The sequence below is a fragment of the Molothrus aeneus genome, chromosome Z (genome assembly GCF_037042795.1).
Source record: "Molothrus aeneus isolate 106 chromosome Z, BPBGC_Maene_1.0, whole genome shotgun sequence".
Taxonomy (NCBI): Eukaryota; Metazoa; Chordata; class Aves; order Passeriformes; family Icteridae; genus Molothrus; species Molothrus aeneus.
In genome coordinates, this window is record NC_089680.1 from 48,722,143 (window position 1) to 48,737,108 (window position 14,966).

The following is a 14,966-nucleotide window of genomic DNA, read 5'->3' on the forward strand; positions in this document are numbered from 1 at the left end:
TCTTGATGAAGGCAGACAGTACAATGCAGTGGATTCACAGCCTTTACAAAAGATCACATCAGAGGACATGTCTGACACATAAGAGACCAGAGCCCAGCACACAATTGTGATATTGGCTTCTAGGGTTGAATGCAAAAGGGTGTAATGCTGTTCTGCCACTCAGATAAAGCACACCAAGAAGCATGAAATGGTGGTCCTAATGGGTTTTATGGACAAGTATGGAGGGCTACATGAAAGGGAGGAAACTGAGAAATTGCATCTCTCTCATAAACAGAGCTGAGCTTTGCACACATTTATAGGAAGTAATGACGGAGTAGGAGTCAGACCTTAACCTCCCAGCTGCCCAGATCCTGTATTATGCTGGTAGCATTATTGGGAATTTCAAAGCAGCTCCAGTGAGATATGTACTGAGACTATGGGCATGTACAAACTGTCCTATACAAGAAAAATCTTGGAAACCCCAAGCAGAGCTCCCAGAAAAAGCTCTCAGGGCTATGACTACTCAGCTTCCTGCAAAGATGATAAATTGAAAAAAACCAACAATCAGCTTCACTGTGATTACTGAAGCTGTTTCTTTATTTTTAGAGCAAGCAACATCTCATCTATACTCCAAGGCAGGCAGTCTGCAGTATTCTATTCAGTCATGGCTTTGCTGGCCCACATTTCTCATTGTTTGGAACAAATTTCCCTTGTTACTTGTTTATGAGCATCTTGGACAAAACCACAAACTCAAACCACTCTATGTGTACACAGAACCTAACAGGAATATCTGACTGATCTTTATGGCTACTTCATAAAGAGAAGAAATGCAATAGTCTTTTGTAACAAAAGTGCAGACTGGCTTGGGCTGAAATTCAGGAAAGTAACAGAAAAACACAGACCATCGAGCAGAAACCTGCCTTTAATCAATGAAACTTCCCTAGAACTGTGTTCCTTTTTCAGCTTCCAATGACATGAAAAGGAGGTGGTCTGGAAGGAGGCATATTTTGGCATGGGTGCACTTTTAAAGCTAGCCCATCACTGTATGCACACTTATTTGACAGCAAATACAGGGTAGTTCCTTGAGAAGGGGAAATGAAGTTGTGGACTAGAACATTGAGAGAGTAGATGGAAAACAAAGAAAATTGTCTTATTTGCTGCAAGGAAAATCAGAGTTATCACATGTTTTTTGAGAGAGTCTGCTGCAGAACGGACCCTGGTTATCAATCTCATTCAAAATCATTGCAGTGTCACACATTGTCACACTTTATTGCCTCTGGACTGTCATCACCCTTCAGCTTTCCTCCTCAGCTGCTTCACATCATCCACTCTTTAACTCCACCTTGCAGAGTGATGAACTCTCATTAACTCTCTCCAGCAACCTGATTTAATCTGTTTCAAGATCTTCTGCCCATGATTCCCTTTTCCACCATTTCTCTTCACTGTTTTGTTCCTTAACTAAGTCACAGAGCAGGTAGGGCCTCACCCCTGTGGATTAGAGTGCCATGCTGCCTGCAGCCTTCCCTTCTGAGCCCATGGCCACACCATGCTGTAGCTCAGCACTGCTACAGGTAGAGGATGACCTGCATCATGGACAGAGATTTATTCTGATAGATGCAGCCTCAGACACGTCCATATTCCAAACCTCCTTTGCAACACTTCCTGCAGGCAATTCTTCTAGAGACCACTGGAAAAGGAACAGATTCAAAAGCCCATCCTTCTTCCCCCCCGGCCAATTTCCCATCACAGCAGCTAAGGGAGAGTCAGCAAGCACCTTAATTATGGCTGCAATTGTGTTGAATATTTTACAATATATTACTATATTCTAAAAGCAGGAACAAGAGTTAAAGACCAAAGTGAGTCAGAAGGAGCTTGACTAAATTTGTGGTACTATTTATAAACTGTTCTTTGCAATACTGCCTGCTTGGGGCACCTCTTTTGCCTTCCCTGCCTGGGAGAGACCAGGGAAAAGGAACCTTTCTGTCTCCAACTAGGGACATCCACCCCATTTGCTCTGCAGTTGGAAAGTACACCTCAGGCAGCCCTGCCTGCTACAGGAAGATGAGCATGACTATCCTGCATTCTCATTGGTTCTACACACAGATATCTACAACATATCTCACAAGGAACTTTTTGTTTAGCCAGAGCACAGGAAGCAGCAGACTGTACTGCTACAGCAAAACATCATGTTGCAGGGAAAGGAGATGAATGCAGACTTCCTCCTCCTTGTATTTTAGGATCTCTCAACTAATATACCTACTGTGTCTGACACCAGAGCAGTCATTTAAACTCTCTGTCTCAGTTCAACCACTTGCCTTTTTTACCTTGTCTCAGTCATGAACAGTAAATAGTCCACAGGTACTGACTGGACTGTGTGCAGCACTACATAGGAGAATAGCTGGATACAGCTCCACATTTACGTGAGCAGCACTGGGTTTCCTGTCTAGGCTGCTCTGCTATTTGCCCCTAGAACAAGCCCTGGATAGCAATTAAGTGAAATCTTCCTTCCAAGCCCTAGGACTCTGACAAACTCTTTCCACAGGTCCTTTCCCTTACCTTAAATGCTCTTTTCCTTTGAACCCACATTTTTCTTAAAATGCATTTAATATTTTTAAATCTGTTTCCAAGTCATCCAGAAATGCCAACAGTGAAGTGCCATCTTGTTACTCAGGTTTAGTATCAAGTCTCCAGGGAAGATGTTCTGTTCAATAGTTCTAATAAGAGGTTTAAGATGCAACTGATGGCAAACTGAGGGCTTTCAAAGGCACAAGAGGCTGAAAAATGAACTCCCACAATGTGGTTATGGAACTGGGTGCCCAGCTACTCCAAGTAACCTTGATACCAGCCTTCCTGATAAGTGAAAATCTGTCCCTCCTTTATTCAGTTTTCTACCCTTACACTTACATCTTTACAGAGCAGTATCAGATCTTATTTATCCTCAGGTACCTATTAAGCTATCTTTCTTAAAGCTTTAAGATGCTGTTGTAGCTGTTTTTAGGAATAACTAAGCTAAGAATGAAAAAAACATGAAAATATCAGTGCAGGCTGGTTTGGGTTTTTCTTTGTTTGTTTGTTAGCTTTTAATCATCCTTACAAACACTGATTTTCTAGCATAACTCCAGTGTCACAGAATCATTAAGTCTTGTGCTTAAGCACAGGTGCTTCTCCTTGTCAGACCACATGCCCACTGATAGAAACAGGGTTAGGGACTGGCATTCATATAATCCTGGGCCAAGTGTTGAATCAGTTTTTTTCAGTGCATGTAGAGTTAATGATGTATGTCCATATTAAGAATCATTGCAGAAACACGACCTGCCAGAATTTCAATATCATGTTTTCAGACAACAGCAAAGGTGGCATAAAGAGAAAAAGGAAGCAATCAGAGTATGAGAAAAACAGCTGTTACTAACTTGCACCACACCTGTAGAGCCCTTGGCACAGACCAAGACCCAACACTGTGCCCTCTGCACAAATCCTATCAAAAGGCAGTAGTCCTGCCTGAGAGTCCCACATCAGAAATGTGGGGAAGGAGGGACAGAGATGTAAACAGGGACACTATGGCCAGCACAGAAGATAAAAGGAAAACAGTACTGTAATTGAGACCAATTTCCAATTTTCTCCTTTGTGGTTTTTAGGAGAGAAGAGCAAGTATGTCTGACAGCTACATGTTTGGTAAGAGTCTGCAGAAGGGGAAAGCAAAGATTGCAGACCCTAAGCTGGTGGCAAGAATTCCAGGAAGAGGTGAGTCAAAGCACAAATAATTCTCAGTAGAGAGTGGAGGAGGAGATTATCTGGCATTCTCTAGTTACTGAAACCATGGAGGTGGATAAAAGCATCCAGTGAGAGATAACAAGAAGCAGGAAGGGTATATCCCAAAGGACAGCTGCAGGATGAACCAGAACAACAAGTACCTTAGCTGAAAAATGCAGAAGAAAAGAGGGGACATGAAAGCAATCAGTCATAGACACAGCTTGCAAAGACTCTGGGCAATCAGATTCCAGACTGGGAGAGAGAAAAAAGAAATAATAAAAAATAGCAGTTTAAAAGAAGGGCATTATTTAAAGGCAGGGGAGTCAAACATAAAAAAGAGAGGAAAGAGAAACCTGGGAGCTTGTTTGATACAAGACAGCATCCAGATCTGATGAACCAAGCATGCATAATCTGTGGCTGTTCATTTAAGAGTTAAAAACTTACAAGGGTAGAAATTTTATTAACAAGAAAAACAAAAAACCAAAAAAATAAAAAAAACCCCAACAAACAAACAAACAAAAAAAAAACACAAAAAAACCCCAAACCCACAAAAAAAAACCACCACAAAACCAACAATAACAAACCAATTAACCAAAGAGCCCCAACCCCAACAACAAAACCCAAAAAACAAACAAAATAAACAAAGAAAAAAGCCCCACCAAAACAAAACCAAATAAAATCCCCTTTCCAAACTAGCTCATGGAAGAGAAAAGCAAACTGCTGGGAAGGAGAGAAAAAGCCTAGCTCCCTCTTAGTTATAATTCCAGCTACCATTCCTACTTCATAATTGTTTACAAACTCCCCCCAATAGCTGCTCAGCTAGGTAAAAGCATGCATTACTTGTTGACGGCTTGTCCAGCTGGGGTGTGTTCTACTTCATACCCTTCTCTCCTCAAAACATCAATCACTGTGTTGTTGCCCATGAAATGACCTGCAGTTAAAAGAAAAATGACATCAGAACTCACCAAACACATGGAACGAGGGAGAAGAACAACAAAGTCCTTCCTCATCACAGGAGGTGCCACACTCAAGGCCGGCAGGGCTTTATCACTCCCCATCAACATGCACCAGAAACACAGGATCTCTAATGAGTGATTGCTGAACTTTCCCAAGGTCACTCCAATTACTACATTGTGCCTTTCTAAAATGCAGATGTGATTGCAATTACTCTGGTCCCACAGGTTGCTGCATAATGGGCTGCCCAGGGAGGTGGTGGAGTCACCATCCCTGGAAGTGTTTAAGGAAAGAGTGAATGCATCACTTAGAGCCATCGTCTAGTTGGCATGGTGGTGGTTGGGCAAAGGTTGGACTTTATCATCTCAGACATCTTTTTCAACCTAACTAACTCTGTGATTATCAGGCCATTGTGGATTACTTGAGGGAATAAGAGATGAAGTTTGGACACCCCTGTTCAAAAGCAGCAGTGAGTCTACTACTGGTGGTGATGCAAAGAAGGTCAGAATCCGGCCAACACTCTCCACCCTGAAAGCCAACGACTTAGACCATCAAATGGACCAACTTCTTCATTATATACCACTGGGGCCAGAAACTTGACCTCAGCCACGCTGATGAAAGGACTCAGTTTTAGAAGGACTTAGATAGTTCTGCCCTCATTCTGTGATTTACATCTCTACTCCATTTTCAGACAGCTGTCATGGCTGGTAAGATTGTATTTTGGCATCATAGTGAATAAATGACTACTCAAAGACTGCAGGAGCTTTCCTGACTGTATGCTCTGCTCACAGAATAGCTTCCACCATCACTCTAATCTGTCATCAGACCAGATTCTGCTGAGAAGCAGAAGAAAGAGAGAACAAAGAGAGAACAAAGGCCTTGCACATGCCCTCATAGATCCAGCTTTTATAAAACATTTCTTCATTTAACAGCCTACATAAATTAGAAGAATCTCTAGAAGAACTGTTTTCTGATAATACTGTTCATAAATACATGGCAATAGAACCAACAGAATTATTCTAGTAGCCAGGGAAAGCAAGAAGTTATAAAGAGAATTCTAATAGAGCTGAGAATATCAGGAGACTAAACATAAGGGATTAATGACTTTTCATTCCAAAAGGGGTTGAATGAACTGGAGTACTAAAATTCCAGCTTGTCATGCCACAACAGCAAACTACTTATGATGTACCAGCTTAAGGCATGAGTTGGATAGTACCATTTGAGCACAAGATGAGCTCCCCTCAGAGCCTAAGAGCATAAACCAATCTAGCTCAAATGAAACCTTTAAACTGAACAATGCAATGCACACCCATTGGGTACCATATTTTCTCAGACAGTAAATGGATTTTGCCCCACCTCCTCAGATTAAATTTTGTCTTCAGACGGAGCAGAGCTTATGTACTATTATGTTGACCTAACCTAATACTGATGGTATCTGTTGCTTCAGGATGGCTCAGCTCCAGGTACAGCTAAGCAAGAATTCCATCATGTCAGTAAAAAAGACCAGGTGCAACAGGGAACAGGAATGACTGCAATGAAATATTGTAATTGAGTAAAATTAGCTACTGTAAAACAAACACTAGGTATATAAGATGCCAGACCCAGCTTCCATCTCTCACCTTCAACACAGAGGAGAGGTATGTGCAAAGGGAAGGGGAGAGGGATTCATTCCTCCTTCCCTACCTCCACAGCAGATGAAGGGGTGCTTCCAAAGGGTGATGCACTCCTTTCAAATGACAGGCAGGTTGGTCAACTTGGACTTTTAGAGAAGTGCCTCTCAACTGACAAGGATAGGGGCAGTGTATATTCCAAATTCAGATGAGGCATTCACCTCATGCAAGCAATGATGCATGAGCCAAATCTCATCTTCAGAAGTGAAAAGCAGTGCCAAGTCTCTGTACTCATATTTTCCTAATCCAAATCTTTCAGAAGGAAAGGGACAAGACATAAAGATAAGCAATCTATGGGGCAATGTATGGTCTTAAAATAATTTTCCTTGAGCCAGTTTAAGAGCTTACAGTTACATGGATTTCATGTGTGAGTGAGCTACTGAATAGCTGCTCATACCACACCATTTAACATTCTACTCCTCCATCAATCTTCAGTCATCCTTGCTCAGAGCAGTGATTTAGACTGGAATGTAGGAAATCACTGTAGCACATGGATGAATCCCATTTCAATAAGTCAAATTGCTTGAGTGATTTTCTGTAGCTGGGCTCTTTATTTTAAATTTAATTTAATGCAGTGATAATAATATATTTTTTATCACAGTTATCTGTACATACTTCCACGGAGTGCCTTTGCTCACTGTTGCCAAGGCAATGAGCTATGTCTGCATGTGAGAGAAAAATGATGGGCTAATATTGTGCAAAAGAGAACAGACCAGTTGAATAAATATGTGTGAAAGAGATGCATACAAATACAAACAGGTATGGGATATTAGATTTTTCACCAGACATGATCAATCAGGAGTCACCCAGGCTAGGAACATAAAGGGTTGGGTGATGCAGTATTCACTATCCAGAAGGCGGGCCATTCACTCTTCATGAGACAAAGCTTGTTTGTGGCCCAGAGAATCTACAGGTTCAACTGAGTGAGATGCAAGATTTAAAAAGTGGCAGAAGGTTGAGAGTCTGAGGTACAGAACTCTATCAGGAGCCTCTCTAGAGTCAGAACTTTTGAGTCATTACTGGGGACCATCACAAAAAGCAATCAGTGGTGTATGAGAGATCAGATTGTCAAAAACAACAGTAAGAAACACAAGAAAGAGTCACTCCCCAAGGTTTAAGATGAAGCAGCTATTGCTGCAAGGGAGACTTAGATGATAAGTCATGCGGCAGGATGCAGGCTTCTTTCACCTGTTTCTATTTTAGCCTAACACACTTGAATGCTCCCCAAAAGAAAGGCCCTGGGCTCTGTCCTATCAGAAAGCTTGCTCTTTTCTTTCTGTACATAGCCCTGCATTATCCTCACACCACTAGGTGAAGAGATGCCTCCAAGAGGTCAATTTACTCTGGCAGGGGGTGGGGAGTCATGAATCTTTATTCTTCTATGTTCAAGCTCAAACAGAAACTAGGAAGCTGTTGTGTGGACCAGCTCAGCCATGCACACTACTGGAGAGTAAATAAGACCCAGGCCTTTAATCTGCACTGAAAGGAGATGGCATGCAGGGACCCCAACAGGCAATATGCTCAAAGAACAATGCAGTTGGACCAATGCGCACTTGCAGACTTGACCAGGCTTTGTGTGCTTCTGACCTTCCTCAACAGCCATACCCAATCCTGCAGAACACAGGCTCCTACTGCCCTGAAACCTGTCTCCTGCTTGCAGCTTTTACTGTCAGCGCTTGCAGAGCTGCTTCTGTAACCGTGCCAGTTTGGGTAAGTTTTATCTAGATGACTGGGTTTCAGCAGAGATTGTTGAACCCAAATTTGAGGCATTGGGAGTCTGAAATATTTCTGTGTCTAGCAAAAGGAGTTAAGAAATACTGCATGACAAAGTTTCTGTTTCTGTTAATAAATTTTAATTTTTCACCAAAACCAAGTCTGTAAGACTAATGAAAACTATACTCCTCTCTGAATTTCAATAAAATTGACTATTCCAAGCAGATAAATAAAGTTCTTTGACCTCTTAGAGTTGTGTAAAAGGAAACCCCCAAGTATACATAATTCTGTGTTTTCTTTAGTAGAAAGATGGCACTTCCCATCCGCCCCAAAAGCATGTCAAGACCTCACCATGTACAAACATCCCAAGACAATGAATCACTGGACATACATGTAAAGACACCAAACTGTTTGTTAGGAAATCTGATCTTGACTGCTGACTTCCAAGATGTTGCGGGAACAACTAAAGCCCAGAATTACAGCACTGCAATCACAAAACAGCACAAATTAGCCCAGCCACTGGGGACATCATAAAGCTGGATGTTTATTTGGACTACAAGCACTTGAATGGACTTTTGGGGCCAGAGACTCTATGCATCACTGAAACAAATACTTTCAAGAAAGTTTCAGAGGTATGGATCTTACAATTATTTAGAAACTTCCTGGAAATGCTTATGGTAATTATCATCTGCATTCATTCTTCATAACTTTGCCTTTAACATAAACACAGTTATACTTCTTAAGTACACACTGGGATGCAGAATTTGGGAGTAATTTTAACCCAGCTAGTACAATCATGGAAAAAAAAAGCTATACAAAGTATTTATTACGATCCAAAGCAAAAGAAGGAAAGCAGGTGATGTGATCAATTCAATTACAAATCAGTTTCCTTCATACATATGCTTTCTGCACACACTTTTCAAGAGGAAGACACTGTTTTCAAGCATGAGTATGATACACCCATGTGTAGCAAGCCCACACTTATCACTTCTCCCAGAATCAGGAGGAGGAAATTTTGCACAGTTGCATTAGATAATCCAAGCAACATATGCAAAACAGAGCCACCAGATAAGTGGCTGGACTTCCAAATCTGCCATTTAAGTGTATCAAATGCAAGACATGTAATACTAAATCCAGTAAATTCTTGCTTCTCACAGTATTTCCAAGTCCAGAAAAGGCCAGGTACCAGAACAGAAACCAAAGGACAAAGAGCATGGTAGTCTCACAAATACTGCAGGGAGAAGGAAATGACAAAGATTGAAAGGGATGAAGTGGCAACAGTGATACTGTAAGTCAACTTAAAGAATCCCTGAATTCACACTAGGTGTAGCAGTAAAAGGATGTTGCATTAAAACACTTCTGCAGGCTTGCAGGTCAAATCCCACACAAATAGCCCTCCCATGCTTTCCTGTATTTTTCAGACCACAGACCTCCAAAGAAAATCCTTACTTTGATTACCTACAAGATGAAATATTTATGAAATACTACTCCATAAACTTTGAACCAAGGTTTTATCCTACTGAGGCCATGATAAGTGTTTGTCCACAAAAACATGATTTTGTGGAAATCTTTTATTAGTACAAAGTCTTAGTGGACCATACTTCACTACTCTTAAACAAAACAGGAAAATCTGGTGGGTACAATTGTGGAACAGTGGTGTCTCTAGAAAGTGCTTTCCCTAGACATGGAAAGGCTTAAAGCAAGTGCCTCAAACTTAAATTCACTCAGGAGGAAAAAATATAATCTTCCATTTCTTCAAAAGCGATGTGGTTTGCTAATCAACTCACCTACGTAACTTCTCAAAGTAGTAGATGTTGTGCAAGTGGCCTTGTACAACATGGCAAATACCATGGAAAAGAAGCATGTGGAGTTACAATTTGAATGAGCCAAAATGAAGGCATTTTTCTTGAGAAAGATAAGAAGATATTAATCTACCTGTTTCTGTTGAAAATTAGGCCTCTTAAATGTAAGACGTATTTTTTACCTCAGGGATTCCCATTTTTACCCTTAGGCAAGTCAAACACCCTAACAATCACCAAAAAATAGTGAGAAAAAGCTTTTTCACTGATTATGAGACTGAATTTATAGCTAAATTAACAGAGAAGAAAAGTTTACATGCCCATATTGCTTGTTTTGTAAAAAAAAACAGTTCAGAGAAACAGTTTATATACAGGCAGCCTTAGCTAGTGGGTATCCATTTACTGAGAGTTTTCCTTAAGTTATGAGACAAGAAGACCCTTACAGAGGTGCTACGCTAGCAGCCAGCACTATGTTACCAGTAAGGGAAGGAATTACCAGTGTAATACCTGAACTACACTACTCACAGACACCTCTGCCACTGAACCTGCTCCCATTACACACCACTCCTTCCTTTCCTGCAAAAAAGTTATCAGGAACTTGAAATTCCCCTAGCTCAAAACACACATTACATGATGAAAGTTTTCCCACTTTAGTTGCCCAGTAAAGGCAGTAATGGGCAAACCCAGCACTGATAAGAAGACTGTCAGTACCTGAGCAGAAACAGCACAGTATTTTGGCCAGGCTGATTTTGACAGCTGTTCTAATATATTAGAACAGAGGTGACTGTCTCTAATGGAGAAATGCAAAGCTTTCTTCATTTCGGTGTCAGAGATGTCAGGAATAGTGCCCTTCATGTGAACCCTGCGGCGCTGGATGTGGGTCCTGCCTCCACACAACATTATCTTTCCCCTTCAGGGGTTGTTGTTCTAATAAACCCTGTCATTCTGAAGACTCAAAGAGCCGACTAAGGAAAACAGTCTCAAAGCTGCTGGTTTGTATCTGGCATTCTCAGATTACAGAGGTACAGGCACACCTTCAGGCACTCAGCCTTTCCTTCCATCCAAGGAAGTTAAAATGCTGCTGCATTCCAGAGACACAAGCATGCAGGCAATCAGCAAGCCCTTTGAGCCCAGGGAGAAGTGAGATGGCCCCACAGGACTCATTTAATCTGTTTTTAAAATCTATTTTATCACTACATTGTCTCCTGCTCCTCCCACCAGCTTTTTTTTACCTCTTCCACGTTCCACATATATTTACCCTCTTACAGACTTTTCATGAACTTATTCATTAAACATTTCAATTCTTTAACATAAGGCATAGGTAAATCTACATTCCCTGTGGAGCCCATATCTGCAATTCCAAATATACTGATGGCAGCTTCAAATTTTCCATGGTGGATTCTGAATTCCCACCAAATTTCAAAGTGATATCTCATTTCCCTGAGCAATTTTTGCATTCCCATGGCAAGTTTTTGTTTGGTTTTGTTTTATGGGTATAAACACCCATACAAGCTGGACAGACACATCCTGGGCTTTTACGTCTTTGACTGCTTTTTACACCCACTGCTGACAGATCCTTTCTCCCATCTTTTTTTACCTAGAGACAAAAAATCTTGGTCTTCCTGCATAATTTCACATCTAAAGATTCCAGATGGAAAAGAAAATGTCAAGAAGTAAGACTGAAGAGCTCTACACAGAAACAGCACCACCTAACACATCACTCAGATTCAGCACACTTGCTCCTGGAATTTTTGTTTTGGTTTGGTTTTTTTTGTTGTTGTTGTGGGGGTTTTTTGTCGTTTTTTTTTGTGTTTGTTTTGTTTTGTTGTAGGGGGGTTGTTTTTGGTTTTTGGGTTTTTTTGTTTTTGTTTTTGTTTTGTTTTTTCTTTTTATGACATAAGGATTGATGGAAAAGGGTTTAGACATGCCTGTGTGGCACCTAAGGCTGACACAAAACTGACCTCTCACATCACAAGGATTGCCTCAAAACCTGGAGAAGGTGAAGGAAGCCATTTGGTGGACTACAGCAGACTGGGATAACCATTGGTGGTAACACATTCTGTCTGGGAAAAAAAACAGTCAGTCCCTGGAGATTTGACTCCATACAAGCAGACTAATGCCAAATAAACACATTTGTTATTTCCTTTAGTAATTAGAAGAAATGGAAGCTGAAGAAGTTCTCACCAATATCCTTTTTTTCTTTGTGTTAATGGTGGCTTACCAACATCCAATACACTTTAAAGCCTCAGAATGATGTTTTTTTCAGGAGCAAGGAAAAATAGCTCTAAGAGAAAAAGGAATTTTCCAGTGTTCTCAAGATTAAGAGGACCAGCTTCTGAGGTTGTCAAATCAGCCAGCCTCTCTCACTGAAGTCAGTAATTTCTTCCATAGGGATATAAGGAATCTTAGATCCCTCTGTACTTCTTATTCATGAACTGACACTTTGGAGTTTCTCAACTGTTCAAAGAGGCAGGAGAGACTAGAGGGAATTTAAACCTGGCTCCTAGAAACCTGGCTTCAGCAGAGGTCTTGTCTGTCAAAATAAAGTCAAGATCTCAAGCCATTAATTATGCTTCCTCCTACAAAATAAAAACGCCAACACTTTTTTTTTTCTGTCTTATTCTTCAGCTCCTCTGAGAGAAACCATAAGTAAGCTAAAGGAATAAAATGGAATAAAATTACCATGCTGAACAAAAACCCATCTAGAATTGAATCTGGTTAGAAACATCAAGGGGAACATGGAACACCTCTACTGGCACGTCAGCAGTAAACTGTAGACTAGATAAATATAATCTAAACACCGAAGGGGGCAGAAGACCTGATGGCAAAGAATGTGGAAAAGGCCAAGTAAAAAATGTCTCTGTTACTTTATTTAGTGGTCAAACCTACCTTCAGGAATCTCAGGTTCCCATGACTAGGGCGAAAGTCTAGGGCAAAGAAGGTTCACTATAGGTGGAGAAGGATCAGGTTATGGAACATTCAAATAGACCAGACATGTTCCAGTCCCTATAGGATACATCCAGAGAAACTGTGTTAGGTTGCTTAATGTCAATAGAGGCCACTCTCAATTACCTTCAAAAGGTCATGGCAACTGGGGAAGGACCCTGAGGACTCAAAGAAAGCAAGGGTAACTCTTGTCTTCAAGAAGCACAGGAAGAAGGATCTGGGGAATTAAAAACTGCTCAGCAACACCTCTGTTCCTGGGGGAGGTGGTGGGGCAAATCAGCCTGCAAACTATTTCCAAATGTGTCAGCGATAAGCAAATGGTTGGGAGGGGTCAGTATGGCTTTATGATGAGAGAAAACTCAGTTCATAAAGTTCAGCAAATCAAGTTCTGTACCTGGGCAGGAATAGCTTCAGGCACCATGACAGGCTGAGCACCAGCTGGCTGAAGACTAGTTTGGCAGAAAAAGATGTGGTGTCTTGGTGGTCATCAAGCAGGCCTTAAGCCAGCAAGGTGTCCTTGTGGCAAAGGCAGCCAATGGCCCCCTGGGTTGTGTGAGGGGAAGTGCTGCCAGCAGATTGAGGGGGGTGATCCTTTCCTGCACCTCAGCCCTGGTAACACATAGCTGGGTCCATCCAGAGTCTAGATGGGTGCTTCCCAGTACAAAAGAGATGAGGACATACGAGAGAGTGCTGCTAAGGGCCACAAAGAAAATGAAACTATTAGAACATAATTGTGTGTAATTCTAGGAGAGACTGAGACTATTCTGTCTGGACAAGAGAAGGCTGGGGGTCAATAACTTATGCATAAATACCTCATAGGAGGTTGCAAAATAGAGCAGAACTTCTCCCAGTAGTAATGTTCCATGAAAGGACAAGAGGCAATGGACAAAAACTGATATTCAGAAAGTCCAACTTAAACATAAGAAAAAGCATCTTCAGTGCTTAAACACCAGAAAAGATTACTCAGAAAGATTCTGGAGTCTTCATCTTTGCCCATACTCCAGTCCTAGGAAAACTGCGTGCTCTATATGATCCTGCTCTGAGCACAGGGATGAATCAGACAATTTCCAGAGCTCTCTGCCAGTATCAACTATCTCTTGACTCTGGGAAGGTTTAGCCAGCATGCAGCACCCTTGTAAAACTTGGACAAGTGGTAAAACTCTCCACAGTACAGCAAGACAATGCAGTTCTCACTTTGTCAGTGTTCCCTTCCTAGACAAACCAGAAACCTATGGCATTTCCTGGCTGGCTGGCTACAGAATCACATATGCCATCACTCTCATTGGCTTAGCATCCAGAGCCTGACAATGCCACTCCAGAATGCAGTGAAATCAGAAATGCATTGGGAAGGAAGACTGTTGGTGAAGGATTATAGCTGGCTTTGCTTCACAAGTTCTACCACTGGCAAAAGGGAGTAGGCCTGGCTTGTTACCCTGGTGCTGCCATACATAAAGGCCTGTCCACAATTAAGACAAATTTTTACTGAACATAGCGGAATGCTGCTGGCATTGCCAGCTCTCTCTTCCCATGCTTTCCTCTAATTCCCTCAAAGAGACTTACTTTGGCTTGAAACTTTCCTTGTTTGCACTCTGGCCAGAAGCAAAGTGTTTTGGATCTTTTCAGCAAAATCTGCTGGTTTTTAGTTCTCCGCTTTGGCGCAAATTACTTCCAAACAAAAATAGTTCCAGAAATGTGCTCTGACTGTGAAGCATTTTTGACCAAATATAGGGAGAGTCTGCCTGATTGTTTTTTAAAAAGGCATAAAATGTAATGAATCTAATGATCAAATTGATTATGGCCCAAATTATCACACATAATTCAATGTAAGAAGTTAACATCTATAGTCATGCAGCTATATCAAGACCTAAAAAGGGAGGAGACTTATTTTGCACAATGTGTTACACCTCTCTAAATCCCATCAATCCAGTTAGCATATAAAATAAATCAGTATTTTCTGATTTTCCTCTGTTTAAAATAAAAATACCAAGAGTAGTTTAAATAACAAGAAAAGGTACATGTGATACCACAGTCACCCACAAACCACGATCTTGCTTGCATATAATTGATGATAAAAGTTGTTTTTTCAGTGGTGTTTTGTTAATTAAAAGACTGAAGTTTCCTTACAAAAAGCCTAGCTGTTTTTTTCACAGGGTGA

At 41.2% G+C, this 14,966-nt stretch overlaps 1 protein-coding gene across 1 annotated transcript in view; it reads right to left on the reverse strand.

Moving 5' to 3' along the window:
• The window catches only part of TRABD2A (TraB domain containing 2A), an 82,083-nt gene that overhangs the window by 6,693 nt on the left and 60,424 nt on the right, over nt 1–14,966 (reverse strand). The window contains exon 5 of the mRNA XM_066569526.1: nt 4,570–4,660. Within this exon, the coding sequence (XP_066425623.1) occupies nt 4,570–4,660 (91 nt within the window). The remainder of the gene's footprint in view (nt 1–4,569; nt 4,661–14,966) is intronic.